This window comes from Dendrobates tinctorius, unplaced genomic scaffold (assembly GCF_039654945.1).
Source record: "Dendrobates tinctorius isolate UK_male_01 unplaced genomic scaffold, ASM3965494v1 ptg000102l, whole genome shotgun sequence".
In the NCBI taxonomy this organism is placed as follows: domain Eukaryota; kingdom Metazoa; phylum Chordata; class Amphibia; order Anura; family Dendrobatidae; genus Dendrobates; species Dendrobates tinctorius.
In genome coordinates, this window is record NW_027361770.1 from 5557604 (window position 1) to 5584167 (window position 26564).

The following is a 26564-nucleotide window of genomic DNA, read 5'->3' on the forward strand; positions in this document are numbered from 1 at the left end:
GACATACACACACACATTATACATACACACAGACACCACCTCTCTCCTCTCACCTGTCCGCAGCATCGCCCGCGCTTCCTCGCTCTGACACAGCAGCGGCGCGCTCCTCTCTGTGTCAGTCAGAGACAGGAAGCGCGGACGGCGGGCAGGAAGCTGGACGGGTCCTTGCAGCTCCGCTCCTGCTATTCCCTCTTGCAGGCAGCGGAGCTGCTTGGATCGCTCCCTGGCCGCCGCTACACACGAGGGCAGTCTAAGATCTGCTGCGCGCCGCCCCAGCCCCCGCTACGCCACTGACCGCCCCTGGCTCCCCTTGTGTCCGCGGACCAGCAAGGGCACTGCAGCGGCCCGGTGCTGGGCCACGGACCGGCGGTTGGGGACCCCTGATTTACAGTGTCATTGCTATATCCTATGCTACGTTATCCTATCCGATGTTGTGGTCAAAAAAATCAATAAAAATGATGAGAAAAAAAAAGATATAAATGTGGTATCGCTGTAATCATACTGATCCGAAGAATAAAGCTGCCTTATCAACTTTATCACACGGGAAATGGCATTCAAACCCTAGTCCATTCCCTCATCTCCTGCCTTGACTACTGCAACCTCCCTGCTCTGTGGCCTCCTCTCTAACACTCTCGTGCCCCTCCAATCTATTCTAAATTCTTCTGCCTGACTAATCTACCTGTCCCCCCCTTTATTTCCTGGCCTCTCCCCTCTGTCAATCCCTGCACTGGCTCCCCATTTCCCAAAGACTTCAGTTCAAAACCCTAACCATGGCATACAAAGCCATCCACATCCTGTGTCCTCCGTACATCTGTGACCTCGTTTCCCGTACTTGCCAGCACGCATCCTACGATCCTCACAAAATCTCCTCTACTCATCTCTTATCTCCTCTTCCCACAATCGCATACAAGATTTCTCCCACGCATCACCCCTACTCTGGAACTCTCTGCCACAACATATCAGACTCTCGCCTACCGTGGAAACCTTCAAAATGAACCTAAGACCTACCTCTTCTGACAAACCTACAACCTGCAGTAACCACCAATCGACCAAACCACTGCACGACCAGCTCTACCCTCGCCTACTGTATCCTCACCCATCCCTTGTGGATTGTGAGCCCTCATGGGCAGGGTCCTCTCTCCTCCTGTACCAGTCGTGACTTTCATTTAAGATTTTTTCATTCTGCCTCCCATAGAGGGCAGTAAGGCTCGGCGCATATTTATCATCCGCTCTGTGCTAAGCGATTACACCAGGATTTACTAGTGTAAATCTCTGAAATATGTGATTCAGATGGAACCCCGGGCAGAAGATTCCCTATAATGAGGCAGATGGGGACACTGTGAATCCTGTCTGACCTGTAATCCGGCAGTGTCGGTCTGTTTTTGCATGCATAAAAGCATGGTCCGCCACAGTTTTGTGCACTTCTGAAACAAAGGTCACTTGAGGGGGAAATCAACTCTTCTAGCACTTAAGGGCTCTTTATATGGACTCCACAAACTATTCTAGGAAAATCTGTGCTCCAGGAGGCAAATTCCACTTTGTCCCTCCCACGTCTCACCAAGTTGCTAAGCAGTACTGGGTATATGGGCATATGGGGTATTTCCAAATTCAGCAGAAATTGTGGGACAAATTTTGGTACCATTTTTACCCAGTTCTCCTTGTGAAATGTAAAAACTGGGTCTAAAACAACATTTTAGTGGTAAAAATGTAATATGTTTTTCTTCACTGCCTAATGGTAACAAATTTGTGACACCCTGTGTTGTAAATATGATCATTGCAATCCTAGATGAATTCATCAAGAGGTGTATTTTGTAAAATGGGGTCACTTATGGTGAAATTCTGCTGTTCTTGGACCTAAGGGGCTCTCCTAGTGGGTCATAGTACCCGCAAACCGTAACAGTAAAATCTGCACTTTAATTTTGTGGTCAATTTTCTCCTGCTATCCTCTTGATAATTAAAATAATATTGTGGCTAAAATCAGTTTTCTGGGAAAAATATTTTTTTTATTTTCACAGATCAATGTTCTAAAATTCTGTGAAGCATTTTGGGCGTTCAAGGTACTTACCACATGTCTAGATAAAATCCTTGGGGGTCTACTTTCCAAAACAGGGTCACTTGTGGGATTTTTTTCCACTGATTAGGCACACCAGGATCTTTCCAAACAGGAAACGACATGACGGCTGCACACAATTCCATTAATGTATGTGTTCCAAAATGTCACTCCTTCCTTTTTAATCCCTGCTGTGCGCCCAATCAGTAGTTTTCCCCCACATATAGGGTATCAGTGTACTCGGGGAAAAATTGCACAAAAATTTGTAAGATTATCTCAGGAAAGGAACATTTTACTTAAACACATCCAATTGTGGAAGTTATTGTTATTCCAAGATTTATTGATTGAAATTAACTTTTGTTAATGGGAAAATCCTTTTACATAATTGTAAGCCCAAGTACCTATAACTGACAGAAAAGACTAGAGGAACTAGAACTGAACCCAGAGGCTCCCTGTAAAGAGCCAGCAAATGAAACACAACCTTCCTTTTCTTATAAGATTTATAAATTAAATATATTTCCAACTGTAAGGATAATAGCTGGATGAAAAGATTTAAGAGTTGTGCAGAATTACAAAAACATGGCAGCTTGTTTCTAAAATCAATTCCATATTTGTATATAGGTGGTGTGAAATTTAATCTTTGCTGCAATTCCATGCACATTCCACAAAACACATGTGACACTTTTTAAGATGTTTTTACTAATTCTAGACAACCCATTTAATGATGGTATGCCACATATTTATTTCCATTTTCTGATTTATTTTCATGGCAGAAATCAGTCAAATGTTCGAAGAATGCACACTGCAGTAAAACTAAATGAAGTTGTGTTGAACAGATCTCAGCGTGCTCAGCTGGTCTTACTGAATATGCCTGGGCCACCCAAGAATAAACAGGGTGATGAAAACTGTATCCTTTATTTTCTTTCAACATTTGGGGGCGGAGGTGGGTTTTATATGTAAACTAAGCTGTCCCTGAATTACAGAAGGATAATATTTAGATAATGGTTGGAGTTCCTTGTGGGGCTTGTATGTATAAATATTTCAGGTGGATTTTATTGTGCGCCTTTTCTCCAAATGTTTAATGTTGAACAAAATGTAATCGGTGCTTATGCAGAATAAAAAAAAATGTTTTTATTTCTCCTCTCCATTGCAGATATATTAACAATCAAAGTATTGCATTGCTTTTAGGCAGGGGTGGGCAATTAATTTTATTGAGGGGCCACATGAGAAACCGTGATTGTTGTGGAGGGCCAAAACAGTAGGCTGACATTAATTCTGCTCAATATTAATATATTGATTATAATTGTTTTATTAATATTAATTGTATCACTTAATATTAAGCAGAATTAAGTACTCTTATATCTCCCTATATACCATGAGTCCACATACAGCCTCTTATATACAGTATGAGCCCCCACATAACCTCCCATATACAGCTTGAGCACCCACATAGCCTCCCATATACAGCTTGATCCCCACATAACCTCCCATATACAGCTTAAGCCCCACTGTTCTGCCCATTCTGTGCAGCAAGATATTTTAAGTGCTGTCCCAGCTATGGCCATTAGGTGTCATAGTTGCCTTTCTCCTTTTTATTCATATGTTGGAATCTTCTGTTCCCCCAAATGTTTAACTGTTCAGAACCGCCCCTTCTTCCTGCCTGGGTTTTGCAGCATGTAACCATTCCTCCCGAACTCCTGAGTAGCCCACATGTGCTCAGCTCACCTCCCTGCAAAACCTCTCCTTATAACAAGCGGATTCCCCTCCAGACGAGAGCAAGCCTCAGGATGTCAGTAAACATTGTCCTCTACACAAGAAACCACATCCACTACTGAAATGCAGAGGCTTCAGGGAGAAGTCTTTGGAGGATTGCAAAGGCTTCCTCAAGGAGAACAACATCTGCTTCAAATGTTGTGCCACAACCTCTCACTTCGCCAGGAACTGTGAAGCTAGTGTGAAATGTGCAGAATGCAGCAGCACGGATCACAATACAGCCTTGCACCCTGGATCACATCCATGAGTGTTGTCACAAGCAGAGGAGCACGATGAGAAGCAGAAAGACACCGACGAAGACACACCTGAGGTCAGCTTAAATGTATGGAGATCTGTAAGGGACTCACAGGAGGAAGTTCCTGTTCAAAAATCTGCCTTGTCCAAGTCTATCCTGCAGGCCACAAGGACAAAGCTCTCATGATATACGCAATCCTGGATGACCAAAGTAACAGGTCCCTAGCCAGGTCCATCTTCTTTGACAACTTCAGCATTGTAGGCCCTGGTTCTCCCTACACCCAGAGGACGTGTTCAGGTACCGTTGAGACGGCGGGGAGAAAAGCTCCCGGATACAAGATGGAGCCCATAGATGGCCAAACCTGCCTATCATTACTCACCATCCTGGAGTGCAACCAGATTCCTGACAACAGGTCAGAAATACCTTCACGGGAGGTGGCGAAACATCACCCCCATCTAAAGCGTATAGCCCACCTGATACCTGAGATGAATCAAGGAACCCCAATAGCTTTACTTCTGGGTAGAGATACACTACAAGTCCACAAGGGTAGAGAATGTATAAACGGCTCCAGGAACACTCCGTACGCTCAGAGGCACGACCTTGGATGGGTCATCATAGGAGACGTCTGCCTAGGAGGAGCACACAAGCCGGCCTCAGTCAACAGTATGCTTACCGGCACACTAGAAAATGGATATCCATCTCTCTTCCGGCCATGTCACAATAGTCTGCTGGTAAAGGAATTGCCAAACACTCCACTACCTTGCCCTTTCTCAGCACCTACCAATGAAGACCACGCCTGTGAAGGTGAACAAGACCACATGGAATGTACGGTCTTCCACAGGACAAAGGAGGACGACAAGGTAGCGATGTCCATAGAAGATAGGATGTTCCTGGACATCATGGATACACAAATAGTCAAAGATGAATCAAACAGTTGGGTCGCACCTTTACCATTTCGGTCTCAGAGAAGGCGCCTACCCAACGAGAGGGAACTGGTCTACAGCGATTCATCTCCCTCAGGCACAAGCTTCAGAAGTCACCTGAGATGAAAAAACACTTCTTTAGCTTCACGGGGAAGATATTCCAAAACAACCATGCAGAGATTGCACCTGCACTTTGGCCCTCAGAGGAGTGTTAATACCTGCCCATCTTCGGAGTATACCATCCTAAGAAGCCAGGTCAGATACGAGAGGTATTCGACTCAAGTGCCAAATGTGAAGATGTTTCATTGAATGATGTCCTGCTGTCGGGCCCAGACCTCAACAACAGACTTCTGGAAGTGCTACTCTCTTTCTGCAGGGATACAGTGGCATTTATGGCTGACATACAACAGATGTTCCACTGTTTTCTCATCAAAGAGGAACACAGAAACTACTTAAGGTTCTTTTCGTACCGTGACAACAATCTGGACAAAGACATCACAGAATACTGGATGAGGGTGCAATACTTAAGAGATGTTCCAGCAACCTCGACCAAAGGATGGTTAAAATCAAAAGACTTTATTCCAAAAAAATGATTAAAAACAGAATAGATGCATAAAAAACATATGGTTCACCAATGTGACAGACGCTTACGCGTTTCGGACTAGAGGGTCCTTACTCATAGCTTAACATCTTACAAATAAACATATACCTATATACACTTGCTGGCTGAAGTAAAGTGGGAGGGAAATAAAATGGGCGGAGGTCCACAATAGCAGGAAGGGAGGATTTTCTCCACCATACCATAAAGCATTGTATCTGAACATGAAGGAAATCACCACATCATCTTAATTATATATATATATATATATATATATATATATATATATATATATATATATATATATAAAAGATCAGATTTTAAATTCATGCCATTTCCTTTGTGTACTTGGATGAGGGTTCAAATCTTCGGAAACAGCCCTTCCCCAGCAGTCGCTATCTACGGCCTCCTAAATTCCACCAAAGAGGGAGAAGAAAAGTATGGGTCAGATGTCTGATCCTTAGTTAGAAAAGGACTTCTACATAGATGACTGTTTGAAGTCCACACCGACAAATGAGGCTGCAATAAGTCTACTAAAAAGGGCTCAAGAAATGCTCGCTCAGTCTAACCTAAGGTTACACAAAATTTCCTCCAACGGCCGAGAGTTGATGGAAGCCTTTCCCTCTCAAGATTATTCCAGTGATCTAAGGACCTAGACCTAAGAATCGTCTCCATTCCCATGCAGCGAAGCCTTGGATTGCTTGCGTTGAGAAACGTGATGGTGTCTCCGCGGCTTATATTTTTGCATGTTTTACATATTTCCCATAAGGGATGGGGGCAGTGCTCTAGAATCACTGCGTTGAGAAACACGTGATGGTGTCTCCGCAGTGTCGGACGTTGATCTCCATGAGGTCAATCATCCTCTTTTTTCATAGTCTTCCACTAGGCATTGCTCCTACTAGCCAGTTTCCTACTCCACACTGATGAGGGGCAATACCCCGAAACAGCTGTCTGTGGATGGATACCATGTTTTGGCATAGGTGGTTTCCTTCATTGGAGACTGCCCTTCCCGTGGTTGTTCCTTCCCGGTGAAAGACCTGGCTAGTCATTGCTTGCGTTGAGAAACATGTGATGGTGTCTCCGCGGCTTATAATTTTGCATGTTTCACCCAAGACATGTCTGATTGGGATGATCCACTTCCAACAGAAAAGGCAGACCTGTAGGAAGAGTGGAGGAGTTCTCTCGAGGCCATCCACGGAAGTCAAGACACGATGACTTTGTGTATTCTGTGACGCATCAGTCAAAGCGATCGCAGCAGTAGCATACCTCAAAACCATAGACATGGATGAACAGAGCCACATTGGGTTTGTGATGAGCCGGACTAAACTGGCACCACTCAGTGAACACACGATATCCAGACTGGAACTCTGTACTGCTGTCCTCGCAGTCGAGTTGGCCGAGCTTATCTCGGATGCTATGAATCTGGAGATAATTAGAACTGCAAGGAAAAAAAGCGCAATAGGGTCTTATCTGAGAAAACCAAGATATCAAATAGTAGTTTATACTCACCGTATACAGGAGAGTAACAAGCATAAAGAAATGCGGTCAGCTTGCTGCACATCCAAATGACCACGCTGTGGCCATAAATCTTCCCGAGGGAAATAAATATATTAAATATACCACCTGTGAGGATTGATGGTCTGGCAGCGCACGTTTTGATCCATAAAAGTCCTATTAGTGAATATGAATCTGGAGATCAAAGATGCAGAGTTCTACACCGATAGCAAGGTGGTCCTAGGATGAGGGCCGTATTTAGAGTTTATGCTGCCCTAGGCACTTTTAGTGCTGCCTCCCCCATTGGTGAGTATGACTAATCCAGACACTTTGGCAAAAATCGCTGATGTGAAAGTAGACTTTCTCCCCAGTGCAGCCATCTCCCCAGTGCAGCCATCTCCCCAGTGCAGCCATCTCCTCGTTGCAGCCATTTCCCCAGTGCAGCCATCTCCCCAGTGCAGCCATCTCCTCAGTGCAGCCGTCTTCCCAGTGCACCCCTTTCCCCAGTGCACCCCTTTCCCCAGTGCACCCCTTTCCCCAGTGCAGCCGTCTTCCCAGTGCAGCCGTCTTCCCAGTGCAGCCGTCTTCCCAGTGCAGCCATCTTCCCAGTGCACCTGTTTCCCCAGTGCACCTGTTTCCCCAGTGCACCCATCTCCTCAGTGCACTCGTTTCCCCCAGTGCAGCCATCTCCTCAGTGCAGCCATTTCCACAGTGCAGCCATCTCAGTGCAGCCATCTCCCCAGTGCAGCCATCTCCTCAGAGCAGCCATCTCCTCAGTGCACCCGTTTCCCCAGTGCAGCCATCTCAGTGCACCCCTTTCCCCTGTGCAGCCATCTCCCCAATCCAGCCAGCTCCTCAGTGCACCCCTTTCCCCAGTGCAGCCATCTCCTCAGTGCACCTGTTTCTCCAGTGCAGCCATCTCCTCAGTGCACCCATCTCAGTGCACCCATTTCCCCAGTGCAGCCATTTCCCCAGTGGAACCATTTCTACAGTGCAGCCATCTCCTCAGTGCACCTGTTTCCCCAGTGCATTCTCATTGTTCTCCCCCGGGCTCACCCCCCCACCAGCACTCATTCTCCACCCCGCTGCTCAGTCTCCCCCTGGCTCATTCCCCCAACCCAAGCGCTCATTCTCCACCCCGCTGCTCAGTCTCCCCCTGGCTCATTCCCCCAACCCAAGCGCTCATTCTCCACCCCACTGCTCAGTCTCCCCCGGGCCCCCATTCTCCCCTGGCTCATTCCCCCCCGCTGCTCAGTCTCCCCCGGCCCTTATTCTCCCCCTGGCGCTCATTCCTCTCTGCGCTCATTCTCCACCCTGCTACTCAGTCTCCCCCTGGCTCATTCTCCCCCCGCTGTTCATTCTCCCCCTGGCACTCATTCCCCCTGCGCTCATCCCCCCGTCTCATTCCTCTCCCTGCTGCTCATTCCCCCCGCTGCTCAGTCTCCCCCGGCCCTTATTCTCCCCCTGGCGCTCATTCCCCCTGCGCTCATTCTCCACCCCGCTACTCAGTCTCCCCCTGGCTCATTCCCCCCGCTGTTCAGTCTCCCCCCTGCCCCCATTCTCCCCCTGGCACTCATTCCCCCTGCGCTCATCCACCCGTCTCATTCCTCTCCCTGCTGCTCATTCCCCCCCCGCTGCTCAGTCTCCCCCCGGCCCCCATTCTCCCCCTGGCTCATAACCCCCCCGCTCAGTCTCCCATGGCTCATTCCCCCTCCCGCTGCTCAGTCTCCCCCTGGCCCTTATTCTCCCCCTTGCACTCATTCCCCCCTGCGCTCATTCACCCCGCTGCTCATTCTCCCCCCGGCCCCCATTCTCCCCCTGGCTCATTCCCCCCGACTCATTCCCCGCCAGCTGCTCAGTCTCCCCCCGGCGCTCATTCACCCCCATGCTCACCCCTCCGGCGCTCATTCTCCACCCCGCTGCTCAGTCTCCCCCCGCCTCATTCCCCCCACTGCTCAGTCTCCCCCCGGCCCCCATTCTCACCCTGGCACTCATTCCCCCCCTCCTCCAGCTCATTCCTCTCCCCGCTGCTCAGTCTCCCCCCGGCCCCCATTCTCCCCCTGGCTCATTCCCCCCCCGGCTCTTTCCCCCCTCGCTGCTCAGTCTACCCCCAGCCCCCATTCTCCCCCTTGCACTCATTCCCCCCTCCTCTGGCTCATTCCTCTCCCCGCTGCTCAGTCTCCCCCTGGCCCACATTCTCCCCCTGGCTCTTCCCCCCCCCCCCGTGCTCACACCCCCGGCGCTCATTCTCCACCCCGCTGCTCAGTCTCCCCCTGGCTCATTCCCCCCGCGCCGCTCAGTCTCCCCCTGGCCCCCATTCTCCCCTGGCACTCATCCTCCCCCCTCCGACTCATTCCTCTCCCCGCTGCTCAGTCTCCCCCCGGCCCCCATTCTCCCCCTGGCTCATTGCCCCCCCGCTGCTCAGTCTTCCCCCTGCCCCCATTCTGCCCCTGGCTCATTCTCCATCCAGCTCACCTGAGTCATGGCGCGATCTGGTCCCTGCTCCTGCATCATGTGATTGTCATGTCTCTTCTTGTCTAGCTAGGCGCCGGTATCTTGAGTTCTTCCTGTTTGTGTGAGCTTAATAAGCGGTACCACGTGACCGCACGTTCACACAGGAAGAACAGATCTCGGCACAGGACCATCGGAGTTGCAGCAGGCACCGCTGGAGCCTGGAGGAGGTGAGTATGATTGGGGGGAACGGGGAAGGGCCGACACCCGAGCCAAAAAAAAAAACCCTTGCTCAGGTGCCGCTCCCTCGCTAAGTCCCGCCCTAGGCACGTGCCCTCCAGTGCCTAATGGCAAATACGGCCCTGACTAGGATACATCTGCAACGATACTCGACACTTTTATGTCTATGTCAGCAACTCTGTACTGAGGATAAGAGCCACCTGCCCTAATCAGTGGCACTATGTGCCTACTCTCCTCAATCCTGCGGATGATGCGACTAGATCCATTGCTCCAAGTCATCTTAAGGACACTACGTGGTTCACAGGCCCTGCTTCCTTGTACCGTTCCATGCCCCACATCGACAGGCCCGATACGTTCAAACTAGTGGATCCGGATGCTGATGCACCGTCCTCTAGTGTCTGCTCTGCATACAGGGATTTCAAGCCATCACCTGGAATCTCATCGGTTCAGCAGGTTCTCAACCTGGAAGTCACTTGTTCGAGCCATAGCCTGTCTACTTCATGTGGCCCAGTCCTACAAGTCAGCATCACCTGCAAGCCAGGGAGCTTGTAAAGGATGGCATCACTGCAAGCATGCATTTACCACCCTCAACCTGGAGAGAGCCAAGGTTACAATACTTCGTGTTGTACAAAAGGAAACATACCCCAGAGAAACAGACAACCTCAACCTAGGGACAACCTATTCCTGGAGACAGAGTGCTAAAGAACTTTGATCCAATTGTTGACCAAGACAGGCTGCTGAGAGTAGGTGGCTGTCTGCAAGAAGCCGAGGTAGAAGTTTCAGAGAAACACCCGGTAATAATCCCTGGACGTCATCACGTCACAACCTTGCTCATTCAGCATCATCATGACTTAGTGAGACACCAAGGCCGTTTGTTCACCGAAGGGAATCTGCGGGCGGGTGGTCTATGGATAGTCGGTGCAAAGAGAAGCGTGAGCAAACTCATCTTCAACTGTGTTAAGTGTCGCAAACGCCGTGGCTCGTTCCAAAATCTGAAGCTGGCCAATCTTCCATCCGACAGACTCGGTACCTAACCCCCCTTCACCAACGTTGGACTAGATGTATTTGGTCCTTGGTCCATGGCTACTCAATGCACTAGGAAAGCCAATACTGAAGCAAAGCGTTGGGCAGTTCTATTCACTTGTCTGTCCATCAGAGCTGTTCATATCGAAGTAATCGAGTCTATGGACACTTCAAGTTTCATAAATGCGTTTCGATGCTTCATCGCAATCAGAGGCTCTGTGAAGCATATTCGCACCGACAGAGTTATGAATTTCAGTGGAGCGGCAAGAGAACTTCAAATCCCTTCCAATTTGAACATCACTAATGTTGAAAGGTACCTAGGCGAGCAAGGATGCACCTGGACTTTCAATCTGCCACACTCTTCGCACATGGGAGGTGCCTGGGAGAGAATGATAGGCATAGCACACAAGATACTAGACTCTATCCTCTTGCAAACAAACACCAGACTCACACGTGGGAGTTTAACTACGTTCTTGGCCGAGGTATCGGCTTTCATGAATGCCAGGCTACTGTCAGCACTTTCCAGTGATTCCAGAGACCCGACGGTCCTTACTCCAGCAATGCTACTCACGCAGAAAACCTGTTTCCCCAGAGCTCCACTCGGAGAATTCAACAATAAGGACCTCTTCAGACGCCAATGGAGGCAAGTACAAAGTGTGTCCAATGTCTTCTGTTCTGGGACAGATGGAAGAAGCAATATCTCTCCACTCTACAATCCAGGACAAAGTGGCAAAAAGACCGCCCAAACAACCAACCAGTTGATGTGGTACTTGTCAAGGACAGTCAATCACATCAAAATGAATGGCAACTCAGCCTAGTCACCAAGCCTCTTCCCAGCAAGGACGGAAAAGTGCGCAAGGTAGAGGTGAAAGTGAGCAAACTTGGGGAGAACAAACTGTTCCTCAGGCCAGTTACTGAACTTGTACTGTTATTATCCCCAAAAGAGCCAAATAGTGGCATCCGTTGATGCCAAGCGGGGAGTGTTCTGCCCATTCTGTCCAGCAAGATATTTTAAGTGCTGTCCCAGCTATGGCCATTAGGTGTCATAGTTGCCTTTCTCCTTTTTATTCATGTGTTGGAATCTTCTGTTCCCCAAATGGTTACCTGTTCAGAACCGTCCCTGCTTCCTGCCTGGGTTTTGCAGCATGTAACCATTCCTGCCGAACTCCTGAGGAGCCCACATGTGCTCAGCTCCCTGCAAAACCTTTCCTTATAACAAGCGGATTACGGTAAGGTTAATGCAATTACGCTATTTCACTGCATGATTAATTATATGCATCCTCTGGATATGGATCCTCTGTTCAGTCAGTGCAAAGCTTGCAGCCATTAGTTGTTTTAGACATCTTTCTCTTTTACTGCTGCGTATGTTATATTGCTCAGCGTCTATATAATGCATGCTACTGATATAACAGCATCGTGTAACATTGCTACTGTTATGATAGCACCCTGTATTGCTGTGATTACCTGCCAGTACTGATGTATTGTATATTGTCTACCAGTACTGACATGCTGCTTTATCTGTTTCTTATAGTTTTTACCTGAATCATCCACATTGTGTACAACAATATCTGAATCATCCATAACTATGTTCAACAACCTCTGATATCATCTACTACTGTGTTCTACTATACCATCTTTTATCATCTCCCATTGTTGTCCATATCATCCCAATAAATAATAGACTTAAGCACCCATAGTCTTGTTTCTGGGAGTGGATGAAAGGATAAGCCATATGCTGGAATCCACACAGCGTCATACATGGAAGAAGGCAGAACACCCACATAGCTTCTCATATACTGCTTGAGCCCCACATAGCCTCCCATATGCAGCTTGAGCCCTACATAGCCTTCCATATAGAGCTTGAGCACCACATAGACTTCCATATACAACTTGAGACCCACATAGCCTCCCATATATAACTTGAGGCCCACATATCCTCCCTTATACAGCATGGGCCCCACATAGTCTCCCATATAGAGTATGAAACCCCACATAGCCTTTCTATATACAGCATGAGCCTCTCATATCCTCCTATGTAGATATAAACATCCTATACACATGAAAACAAAACCGCGTACTCACCTCTTTCCTGTTTCCCCCAGCGCTCTGCCCCTGTGTCCGATGCACTGATTCTCTGGAGTGCACAGCTGATGTGATGAAATGATGTCATCACGTTAGCTGTCTCGCTGATTGGTGGAAGAAGGGGATGGTGGCCCCTCCTCCACCAATGTAATCACCGCTGTCTGCATCACGAGGTGGTTGATAGTGGCAATGGTGTGCGGGATAGAGCACTGTGCTGCCCGAGGCCAGGTCTATGTTAAGGTTTTTTTTTTAAGTCCAAGTAGCGATTATCAGAGAGCTTTCACTGTGGGGCATGTTGCTATTCCTCTTTCGGAGTCTGAAAAATCAAAAAATCATAAACAGGGCCGCAACACACTGACAAAAAGAACAGGCTCCCAAAATAGCTTGGAACAGGATCAGTGTGAGACATTTATTGACAATATGTCTGATCGCCTCACTGCAAAGTTATGACTTGCTGGAGCAGAGCAGACCTGAATGTGATTAACAGCTTTCTGCTCTCATATCTTGCAGCCAGTGTGTGGTGGAAAAGGGGAAGTGCTGCAGTGTTGAGAGTCATTACAAACACCTCTAGTAGCTCTATTCTCACAGTACTGTCAGCTCTGTCAATCATAAGCACACATCCACATAAAAGGGGAAAAAAAAAGAAAATCCCCCAACTATAGCTTAGACCAGGCTCCGTATGAGACCTAACATAGACTGCGCTCCTCACTGGAGAGTGATTACATGTGCTGGAGCATAGCAGTCCTAAGGCTAGAATCATACGAGCATACAGCATCAAATGCGAAAGCATCGGTTGCAATGCGCTAATGACCCTTCGGCTCCTGTTCTGCTGCGAGCACGAGCCTAGTGTCAGTGCACTGTGCTCCGATCCTCTCTCATGAGAGAATCACAGCATCGGTGCGGAGATGGAGAAAGTAATTTCTCCATCTCCTCCATTGCCTGTCTCGTTGTATATTGGGCCGCAGTGGGAGGACATCCGAGTACAGTCTGATGTTTCACTCGCACGTATAGACTTGTATGGGTGCAAGTGAGCCGAATCTCATTACCTGTCACAGCATGCTGCAATTGTTCTCTCATGCCTTATTGGCATGAGAAAATAATCACAGATGTGAGATGCCCCATAGAATAACACTGGGCAGAGTGCTATGCAATGTTTTATTGCATAGCACTCGGCCATGTTATATGCTCTTGCTCTAGTGTGATTAACTGCTTTCAGCTCTCATCTCAGGCAGTGTGGGGGAGAGAGAGTACAGTAGACTTAGCAGCAGGACACTTATTTTGGCAATGCTAATGAGTATTTGGTCTTGCCAATAAAGATCAATTGAATTTGAGATGACAGCTACTAAAAGTGTTTGTACTGAAACTCAACTCTACAATACTGGACTGCCATTTATGAGACAAGAAACCTGTCAGCCACATTTAGGTCTGCTGTGCCCCAAGCCATGCCATCACTATGCATTGAGGATAGTAGACAGTCAATTAATACCACACACTGAGCCTGATTTAAGCTATTGTGGGGGCATTTTCCTTTTTTCCCCCAAGCGTGTTCTTGGGTCTGTATTACTAAAAGTAGTTTTAATCCATGTATCTGTGTTTTGAGAAGGTGTGATGCATTTTGGAGTTATTTCCTTCTAATAGACATCAGTGTTAGTTAGGAATGAGCGAACGTACTCGGTTATCACTCTAGTATCACGGTACTCGGATGTGCTCGTTACTCGGCGAGTAATAGGCAGTACTCGATGTAAAACTGGAATCCCTGCCCCACATCTTTGGTACCTGTTACACAGCCAATAAGCATGCATGGATTGGCAGTGTGTCATTGTAATGCCGTAGCCATCTTAGTTGTGGCATCACTGTGACTTGCCACCTTACTCGGTACACTGACGCCATAACAGCGTGGCAAACAACGCTTCTGATCGGAAGGGAAATCATCCTCGCCAGTCAGAGAGCCGCAGTTTCCACGCTGTCAAAAAGACAGCGGGAGTGCTCTGCTGTGATCAGAGGTATAAAGTTTACCTCCGGTCACTGGTGTCAGCTGATGGGACTACAGCTCCCATCATCTGACATCTGCTGCCGCTAATAACAGCGAGAGCAGGAGCAGCTTATAGAATTATTCATTAGCCGGCTCCTGCGCTGGAAATAAGTAATTAAGAAAAAAACCGGCAAAGCTTTTATGACTGTATAAGTACATCAACTAATCAACTACACTTTAAAAATAGTTTCTTTCAAAATGGTGTTATGGATCTCATCCATACAGTTTAACAATTATTGTTGCATTATGGTGGAATGTAAAACATACAAAAAGCGTAGAAAAATATTTTAAGATTGGATTGCTCATCCATACAGTGTTACGTGCTTTGTCACATTTTTGTTGTATATGACAGTAGAAAAAAGCGGTTGAAAACGTTGCTTGTTTCTTCACATTTCTTACCTATACACTATTCTGTGTTCTGGGGTACATTTTTGGGCGTGGAGGGCAATGAATATTCATTTCTCTTAAATGGCATCCTGGTATGCATGGTCCCATCCTTTCCTTATCCTGGTATGATTGGTCCCGACCCCCATCCTGGTATGCATTGCCCCATCAGAAAACATTGAAAAACCAAACCATTACACTTACCTTCCCGGCGCTCCCTCGCAGCGTCCTGCCCCAATGGCAGCAGCTACTTAATGCTTGTAAGCAGTGCATGACAGGAACGTCATGCGGTGCTTGCAAGCAGAAGGGCAGCTGCCGGAATACTCAAGACTCTGCACGCTGGTACTGTGTGTGCGCAAAGCAGTGAGTATTCATTGCTCTCTAACGAGCACAATGTCAGCTGGAGCCTTACTGCTGCTGCCGGCTGTCACATGTGCCGATACTTAAGAGAAATTAATATTCACCCCATTCCATGAATATTCATTTCTCTTAAAGGGAATCTGTCACCCATTTTTTTACTATAAGGTGCCAGCACTGCCATCAGGGGCTTATCTACAGCATTGCAGAATGCTGTAGATAAGCCCCCGATGTATCCTGAAAGAGAAGAAAAAGGAGTTATATTATACTCACCCAGGGGCGGTCCGGGTCCGGAGGGAGTCACGGTCCGGCGCCTCCCATTGTAGCAAGATTTCCTGCCCGTCGCTGCTCCGGCGCAGGCGCACTGCTCTGTCCTGTTGAGGGCAGAGCAGAGTACTGCAGTGCCCAGGCGCCGGAAGAGGTCCAGCACCTGCGCACTGCAGAACTCTGCACCTAGGATTTCACTGATTGAGCGCCTTTGCCGGCTGCCGCAGTGTTTTCTTTGACTGGTCTCCCTGAGGTCAGTGATTGTTTCGTGATGTTGGTCTACTAGTCATTGCTCCCACCTAGACATAGACAGAATCCTACTCCACACTGGTGAGGGGCAACACCCCGAAACAGCTGTCTGTGGATGGATACCTGGCCTTGGTATTTCCCTTGTCATATCTGTAAACTTGTAAAGAGCTGGATATTGACTTAAAGTGCCACGTAATATGGTGGCAATGGTGGTTTCCGAAAGGAGCCACCCCTTGGCTGGGTCCTTCTCTGGAAGAAGATCTGGCTAGTCCCGTGTTTGAGACTCTTAAATGAGGCTCCACGGACTTTATTTGCATATTTGTATTTCCCAGGGATCATTGCACCTAGGATTTCACTGATTGAGCGCCTTTGCCGGCTGCCGCAGTGTTTTCTTTGACTGGTCTCCCTGAGGTCAGTGATTGTTTCGTGATGTTGCCCTCAACAAGGCAGAGCAGTGCGCCTGTGCCGCGACGGGCAGGAAAGAAGAGGATGTCATCGCTACAAGATGGGAGGTGCCGAACCGGACAGCGACTCCTTCCGGACCCCAACCAGACCCGGACCGCCCCTGGGTGAGTATAATATAACTCCTTTTTCTTCTCTTTAGGGTACATTGGGGACTTATCTACAGCATTCTGTAATGCTGTAGATAAGCCCCTGATGGGGGGTGCCAGCAGCTTAGAGGCAAAAAAATGGGTGACTGATTCCCTTTAAGTATCGGCAGACGTGACCTCCCAGCAGCTGCAGAAAGTCTCCGGCTGACACTGTGCTCGCTAGAGAGCAATGAATACTCACTGCTCTCTGCGTGCAAACTGTGGCGGCGTGCAGAGCACTGAGTATTCCAGCAGCTGCCCTTCTGCTTGCAAGCAGCGCATGACGTCCCTGCCATGCGCTGCTTATAAGCATTAAGCAGCTGCTGGCATTGGAGCAGGACGCTATGAGGGAGCGCCAGGAAGGTAAGCATAATTTTTTTTTTTTAGTGTTCTCTGATGGGGCCATACATACCAGGACCATCCCATCCCGGTCCTGGTATGTATGGCCCCATCAGAAAACATTAAAAAAAAAAAAAAAATTAAAATTGTGCTTACCTTCCTGGCCAATCATACCAGGATAAGGTTGGAACCATGCACACCAGGACCAGGATAGAGGCCAATCATACGAATTTAAGGCTGTGACCTTGCATACCAGGATAGCGATCAGAGCGATCATTCCTGTCAGGATAGGGATGAGAGCGATCATTCCTGCCAGGATAAGGATGAGAGGGACCATTCCCATCAGGATAGGGATAAGTGAGGCATGCATACCAGGATGGGGATGAGGGCCCTGCACACCAGGATAGGGATAAGGGGGCCAATCATACCAGGATAAGGTTGGGACCATGCATACAGGGGTGAACCTAGCCTATCTGCTGCCTGAGGCGAACAGCAAAATGACGCCCCCCGCACACAAAGTAAATTTTCATATCTATCCTGTAAAAGTGAGTACAATAGTGGACATTTTGATTTAGATAAATAGAAAAAAAAGGTGTCCAAACACAAGGATGTCAGCGCCATCACACGCACATACAAGAACAACACAGAAGTATCCAGAACAAGGGTCATTAATGGCAATGGTAGGCCTGGCACAGGGCTGGACTAGGACAAAAATGCAGCCCTGCCACACAAACCCCACCAGCCCACAAACTGTAGCACTCCTCACCCTGATCAGTGAATTTTTGCTATACTTTGTCGTCCCCTCATCACTCTCTTTAAGGAGTTATTTGAATAGCCACATGTGAATGGCACCACAGTGCCTTTGATCGACCACAGCTCCATTTACATGGTGCTCTTCAAAGCTACGTTTCCTAGGATCATGGCGGTCCCAGCGGTCAGATCCACAACAAACTGAAATTCATCCCCTATCCCCACATAATGTCCATACAGTATTATGGGCCCCATATAATGCTCCATACAGTATTATGGGCCCCATATATTACTGCATACAGTAAATTGGGCCCCAAATATTACTTCATACAGTATAATGGGCCCCATGTATTACTTCATACAGTATCATGGGCCCCATATATTACTTCATACAGCATAATAGGCACCATATATTACTTAATTCAGGATAATGGTCCCCATATATGACTTCATACAGTATAATGGGCCCCATATATTACTTCATACAGTATAATTGGCCCCATATATTACTTAATACAGCATAATGGGCACCATATATTACTTCGTACAGTATAATGGGCCCCATACATTACTGCATACAGTATAATGGGCCCCATATATTACTTGATACAGTATAATGGGCACCATATATTCATACAGTTTAATGGGCCCCATATATTACTTCATACAGCATAATGGGCACCATATATTACTTCGTACAGTATAATGGGCACCATATATTACTTCATACAGTATAGTAGACACCATATATTACTTTGTACAGCATAATGGGCACCATATATTACTTTGTACAGCATAATGGGCACCATATATTACTGCATACAGTATAATGGGCACCATATATTACTTCATACAGTATAATGAGCCCCATATATTACTGTATACAGTATAATGGGCCCCAAATATTTCATACAGCATAATGGGCTCCATATATTACTTCTTACAGTATAATGGGCCCCATATATTACTTCATACAGTATAATGGGCCCCATATATTACTTCATACAGTATACTGGGCCCCATATATTACTTCATACAGTATTATGAGCACCATATATTACTGCATACAGTATAATGGGCACCATATATTACTTCATACAGTATAATGGGCCACAAATATTATTTCATACAGCATAATGGGCCCTATATATTACTTCATACAGCATAGTGGGCACCATATATTCATACAGTATAATTTACACCATATATTACTTCATACAGCATAATGGGCACCATATATTACTTTGTACAGCATAATGGGCACCATATATTACTGTATACAGTATAATGGGCCCCAAATATTATTTCGTACAGCATAATGGGCCTCAAATATTACTTCATAAAGTATAATGGGCCCCATATATTACTTCATACAGTATAATGGGCCCCATATATTACTTCATATAGTATTATGAGCACCTTATATTACTGCATACAGTATAATGGGCACCATATATTACTGCATACAGTATAATGGGCACCATATATTACTGCATACAGTATAATGGGCACCATATATTACTGCATACAGTATAATGGGCACCATATATTACTTCATACAGTATAATGGGCACCATATATTACTTCATACAGCATAATGGGCACCATATATTACTTTGTACAGCATAATGGGCACCATATATTACTGCATGCATTATAGTGGGCACCATATATTACTTCATACAGTATAATAGGCACCATATATTACTTCATACAGCATAATGGGCACCATGTATTACTTCATACAGTGTAATGGGCCCCATATAATTCTTCTACCCAAACCCCGCTGTTCTGGTCTCCTCAGTGTATTCTGATCCTCCGCAGTGCTTGGCACAGGGACATCATTAACTTTACCTATATAATTGTCCACTTGGACTGATAGTAATAGTGATTTGTTTGTACCCTGTTGCCTGGCGCTGGCCCACTTTATGGGGGTGCTCAGGGCATATGATTATAAACCAGTAAAAAGTATGAGAGGCTCAATGTGACCAGTGCCACCTAGTTTCCTACCCCTCTTATTCGACTGGTACTGTGGGCACACTGACTGGTACTGAGGAAAAGAAAGAGAACAGAGAGAAAAAGAAAAGAAAGAAATAAAGTAATAAAGAACAGAGACAGAAAGAAATAACAAAGAAAGAAAGAAATGGAGAAAGAAAGATTCTATAAAGATACTATAGCAGCCCGGCTCCCACTGTAGTGCCCACCTGAGCCTCCCGATGCAGGACATATCATGAGCCGCTCACATGGCCGGCATCCCCAAGTCCAAGGCGATCCTGCTGTCCGCGCTGTAGGGGGAGGACACTGTGAAGGACCTGAAGCATTACCTGAAGTGCCTCCATGCTTCCGTCACAATCTCCTCCCGAAATTAGTTCATTTCCAGTCAGCTTCTAGCACGTCACTAACGGTGGAATGTCACGTGCGAATTTTAAAGTGCTCCTCGGGGCTCCGTCGTGTACTCCTGTGTCCGCGGAAAGTAAACTCCCAGCCGGGACAGTGGGGCAGAAACTCTCTCAAAATCGGGACTGTCCCGCTGGGAGGTATGAATGCTCCCCACCATACACCTTGTACACGTATGGCTCCGCATACATCATACACACATGGTTCCGCTTTTTATGCCTCGTACACACACGGCTCCGTTCTGTACACCTCGCACACACACACGGCTCCACTCAGTACACACATGGCTCCACTCCGTAAACCTCATACACATGCAGCTCTGCTCCGTACACCTTGTACACATGTGGCCACGCTCTGTAAACCTTGTACACAAATGGCTCCACTCCGTAAACCTTGTACACATGCGGCTTTGCTCCATACACCTCGTACACACGCGGTTCCGCTCCATACACCTCACACATGCGGCTCCGCTCCATACACACACGTGCGATTCTGCTCCATACACCTCATACACGTGCGGCTCTGCTCCGTACACCTCGCACATGCGCTGCTCTAGTCTGTACACATTGCAGACGCGCTGCTCCGCTCCGTACACCTCACACACGAGCTGTTCCGCTCCGTACACACGGCTCCGTTCCATACACACACACGGCTCCGCTCCATACACACACACGACTCTGCTCCATACACCTCGTACACACGCGGCTCCGCTCCTTACACCTCGTACAGACGTGGCTCCGCTCAGTACACCCCACACACTCGCGGCTCTGCTCCGTACACCTCGTACACACACACGCATCCTCTCCGTGTACACACACAGCTCCACTCCGTACACATTTCTGCTCCGTACTCCTCGTACACACACACAGCTCCACTCCGTACACATCTCTGCTCCGTACACCTCTTACACGTGCAGCTCTGCTCTGTACACCTTGTACACACACACACGGCTCCACGCCGTACACCTCGTACACATGCGGCTCTGCTCCTTACACCTCGTACACACGCGGCTCCGCTCCGTACACCTCGCACACACACAGCTCCGCTTCGTACACCCCACACACTCGCGGCTCTGCTCTGTACACCTCGTACACACACACGGCTCCGCTCCGTGTACAGACACAGCTCCACTCCCTAAACATCTCTGCTCCGTACACCTCGTACACACACGGCTCCGCTCCGTACACACACAGCTCCACTCCGTACACATCTCTGCTCCGTACACCTCATACACGTGCAGCTCTGATCCGTGCACCTCCCACACGCGCGGCTCTGCTCCGTACACCTTGAACACACACACGGCTCCGCTCCTTACACCTCTCACACACGCGGCTCCGCTCCGTACACCTCTCACACACGCGGCTCCGCTCCGTACACCTCTTACACACGCGGCTCCGCTCCGTACACCTCTTACACACGCGGCTCCGCTCCGTACACCTCTTACACGCGCGGCTCCGCTCCGTACACCTCGTACACGCGCGGCTCCGCTCCGCACACCTCGTACACGCGCGGCTCCGCTCCGCACACCTCGTACACGCGCGGCTCCGCTCCGCACACCTCGTACACGCGCGGCTCCGCTCCGCACACCTCGTACACACGCGGCTCCGCTCCGCACACCTCGTACACACGCGGCTCCGCTCCGCACACCTCGTACACACGCGGCTCCGCTCCGCACACCTCGTACACACGCGGCTCCGCTCCGCACACCTCGTACACACGCGGCTCCGCTCCGCACACCTCGTACCCACGCGGCTCCGCTCCGCACACCTCGTACCCACGCGGCTCCGCTCCGCACACCTCGTACCCACGCGGCTCCGCTCCGCACACCTCGTACCCACGCGGCTCCGCTCCGCACACCTCGTACCCACGCGGCTCCGCTCCGCACACCTCGTACCCACGCGGCTCCGCTCCGCACACCTCGTACCCACGCGGCTCCGCTCCGCACACCTCGTACCCACGCGGCTCCGCTCCGCACACCTCGTACCCACGCGGCTCCGCTCCGCACACCTCGTACCCACGCGGCTCCGCTCCGCACACCTCGTACCCACGCGGCTCCGCTCCGCACACCTCGTACACACGCGGCTCCGCTCCGCACACCTCGTACACACGCGGCTCCGCTCCGCACACCTCGTACACACGCGGCTCCGCTCCGCACACCTCGTACACACGCGGCTCCGCTCCGCACACCTCGTACACACGCGGCTCCGCTCCGCACACCTCGTACACACGCGGCTCCGCTCCGCACACCTCGGTCCTCATACACACACGGCTCCGCTCCGTACACCTCCCACACACATGGCTCCGCTCCGTACACCTCGGTCCTCGTACACACACGGCTCCGCTCCGTACACCTCCCACACACGTGGCTCCGCTCCGTACACCTCGTACACACGCGGCTCCGCTCCGTACACCTCGTACACACGCGGCTCCGCTCCGTACACCTCGTACACACGCGGCTCCGCTCCGTACACCTCGTACACACACACACGGCTCCGCTCCGTACACCTCCCACACACGTGGGTCTGCTCCTTACACCTCGTACATACACGGCTCCGCTCCGTACACCTCGCTCACACACGGCTCCGCTCTGTACACCTCGCACACTCGCGGCTCTGCTCTGTACACCTCGCACACTCGCGGCTCTGCTCCATACACCTCGTTCAAATACACTGCTCCACTCCGTGTACACACACAGCTCCACTCCGTACACATCTCTGCTCCGTACACCTCGTACACACACACAGATCCACTCCGTACACATCTCTGCTCCGTACACCTCGTACATGTGCAGCTCTGCTCTGTACACCTCACACACTTGCGGCTCTGCTACATCCACCCTGTAAACTCCCCTGACCCCACAAATAAACTTCCCTCATCCAGGATGATGACAGACAGCAGAGTCCTGCATAAAACAAGGGCTGATGCGCACAGGACCTGTGATGAGGTCATAGGAGGGGAGGAGTCAGGGGTCACATGATATCTGGAGTGAAGACGCTACACATGAGGAGAGGAGCAACTACAGGACCTGTGATGAGGTCACTGGAGGGGAGGAGTCAGGGGTCCCATAATCAGGGGGCTGTTATGATTGAGTCACCGTAGGAGGCAAAAACAGAAATGCAAGCTAAGTCCAGAAAACCAGAGAGGTTGGCAGCTATCGGATTGCAGACCCCTGAACCTATCAACACAACTAGCAGTAGCCGTGGGGGGTTCCTACGATGCCCTAGACCCCTCAATCACAGCCGGAGGACTAGATAGCCTAAAGACAGAAAGGGAAATCTAAACTGCCCCAGAGCAGACCCCAAAGCAAAAGGCAGCCCCCCACATATTATGACGGTGAAGAAAGAACACAACACAGACAGAAAGATAGACTGAGCAAAGACGGGGCCCAAGCTAACTAGGTAGGAAAGGACAGGAAGGCTGCTGTCTGCAATCCGTGAAAAACCCTATGAAAATAAGAGCCAACAGACTGACAGTGAAAAAGGCCCTGAAGACGCTAGGCTTCAAAAAGACTATGTCAGTACTCAGGAATATTCTGAAGACAGAGCAACCGGCAAAAGGAGATTCAGCTCACCCCAGCAGGGAATGGCAGAATCCAGAAAAGCAAGGCAAACAAAAACAAAACACAAATGCAAAAAGGCAAAGCAGAAAACTTAGCTTTAGAGGAGCAGGAATCAGACTGGTGTCCTAGAAGTTCACAGAGAAATCACCCGCAGGGCAGAAGGGCATCGGCAGTCTTATATCCAGTCAGTGACTCCACTCTGCCAGTCATCATCATTAGGCTCAGGTGCCATCAGGCTCATTACCTTCCTTTACCAGAATAGGGAGTTCACCAGACCTCAGTGACGAAGGGGAAAATGAACTCACAACAGGGGGCCCTGACTCCTTCCCTTCTGTGATCTCACCAATTACAGCCTCTTGCACGACCGCAGCACCAGTGTGCAGAGGCTAAATTGTAGGTGCTGCGGGTAGAGGAGCGCATAATGCCGCCCCCTGCTGCCTGCTGCTTCAGCACCTGGCTCAACTTGTCTCATTATAGCTGCGGCCCTGCATGCATACCAGGACCAGGATGGAGGCCAATCATACCAATTTAAGGCTTTGGCCCTGCATACCAGGATAGGGATGAGAGAGACCATTCCCACCAGGATGGGGATAAGTGAGGCATGCATACCAGGATGAGAATCAGGGCCATGCACACCAGGATAGGGATAAGGGGGCCATGTACACCAGGGTAGGGATGAGGGGACCATGCATACCAGGATAGGGATAAGGGGGCCGTGTGTATCAGGATGGGGATGATGGGACCATATATTCCAAGATAGGGGATATTAAGTACAGAATTGACCACATTTTTTGTTTCAGTTTTTTTCCACCTAATTTCCTTCTCTAAAATTTAGGTGCGTCTTATAGTCCGAAAAATACGGAACATCTTCGCGTGTACATTTAGTTGCTATTAAAGCCTACAAAAACTTGTTTCAAAATTATTGGTGGTATATTGCTCACCCATAGGGTATCACATCTTTTTGGGTACATTTAGTTGCTATTTAAGCCTGCAAAAACTCTTCCAAATCTCTCTGTATCATATTGCTCTCCCATAGGGTATTACATCTTTTTTGCTAAATTTATTGGTATTATAATGCTCAACCATAAACTATTCTGTGCTCTGGAGAACATTTCGTTGGTATATAACACTCAAAAAAAAAGTCTAGAAAAATTTATATGCAAATTGCCTCTTCAGAAAGAAAGAGGACTTTTACTCTACAGCGCCACCTATTGGTAGTACCGATCCTACAAGTCACAATCAACCCTTTAACGAGTCTTGTAATATGACTTAGGATAAAAGCCAAATCAGAATCTCAATTTGCAGACACAGTGTTTCGAGCTATTGGCTCTCGTCAGTGCAAAGTATGAGATCTGATTTGGCTAGGTGAGAGGCTCTGGACTGAGGTCTAAGGCCGGGATCACACACAGCGAGATACGGCCGAGTCTCGCAGGTTAAAACCAAGCTCTGGTGCCGCCACTCCGGAGCGGAGCGTGCAGCCGCACAGCAATACATGGAGCTGCACGCTCCGCTCCGGAGTGCCAGTGCCAGAGCTTGGTTTTAACCTGCGAGACTCTGCCGTATCTCGCTGTAGTGTGACTCCGGCCTAAGAGGTAAGGTTTCTCCTTGCGGAGAGTGACATGCCAGCTCTGGCTTGTCAAGGTAAGGAGGCTTATTCGCCGTGCAATGGTAAAATAATATGCAAATTGCCTCTTCAGAAAGAAAGAGGACTTTTACTCTACAGCGCCACCTATTGGTAGTAGCGATCCTACAAGTCACAATCAACCTTTTAACGAGTCTTGTAATATGACTTAGGATAAAAGCCAAATCAGAATCTCAATTTGCAGACACGGTGTTTCAAGCTATTGGCTCACGTCAGTGCAAAGTATGAGATCTGATTTGGCTAGGTGAGAGGCTCTGGACTGAGGTCTAAAAGGTAAGGTTTCTCCTTGCGGAGAGTGACATGCCAGCTCTGGCTTGTCAAGGTAAGGAGGCTTATTCGCCGTGCAATGCTCCTCTGGGAAAATAATATGCAAATTGCCTCTTCAGAAAGAAAGAGGACTTTTACTCTACAGCGCCACCTATTGGTAGTAGCGATCCTACAAGTCACAATCAACCCTTTAACGAGTCCAAGCCAAATCAGATCTCATACTTTGCACTGACGAGAGCCAATAGCTCGAAACACCGTGTCTGCAAATTGAGATTCTGATTTGGCTTTTATCCTAAGTCATATTACAAGACTGGCATGTCACTCTCCGCAAGGAGAAACCTTACCTCTTAGAAAAATTTAGGCTTTGTGCACTCTTTGCAGATTTGGTGCATTTTTATCGCATTTTTTCTGTGCGGATTTGTGACAGAACCCTGAAGCTAAATTTGATGCCAGCAAAGTAATTGTGAGACCTAACATGTCATGCACTTGTTGAGTATTTTTGACTTGCAGATTTGGTGCAGAAAACAATCTGCTGCATGTAAATTCTCTGTGCATTTTTGCCCCACATTTTTCACCATTCCCTTCATGCCAGTCAATCAAAAAAGCAGGCAAAAATGCAACAAAAAGGCACATATTGCAGCTGAGGTTTCCTGCCAAGACCTGCAGAAATGTTGCAGAAATTTTACTTAACATGAGCACATACCATTAACGGTATTATATTGCTCACCCATTGACTATTCCATGGTCTGTTGAATTAAAAAAGAAAAATAGGATGGCACTCACCGTTCTCATAAGACAATTCACTTTATTTCTTTATAAACAAGGCATAGGCATTGGCACAGGAGTATTGTGTGAAGACGGA

General features: G+C 48.5%; 1 protein-coding gene across 7 annotated transcripts in view; it reads left to right on the top strand.

Annotated features, from left to right (window-relative positions):
• SLC12A7 (solute carrier family 12 member 7) overlaps positions 1-26564 on the top strand; it is a 745935-nt gene that overhangs the window by 661303 nt on the left and 58068 nt on the right. For 6 of the 7 annotated variants that reach the window (XM_073587686.1, XM_073587683.1, XM_073587688.1 and 3 more), the window contains one exon: positions 2824-2957. The exons of the other annotated variant lie outside the window; for it this stretch is intronic. In XM_073587686.1, the coding sequence (XP_073443787.1) occupies positions 2824-2957 (134 nt within the window). The remainder of the gene's footprint in view (positions 1-2823; positions 2958-26564) is intronic. 7 annotated transcript variants of the gene reach the window in all.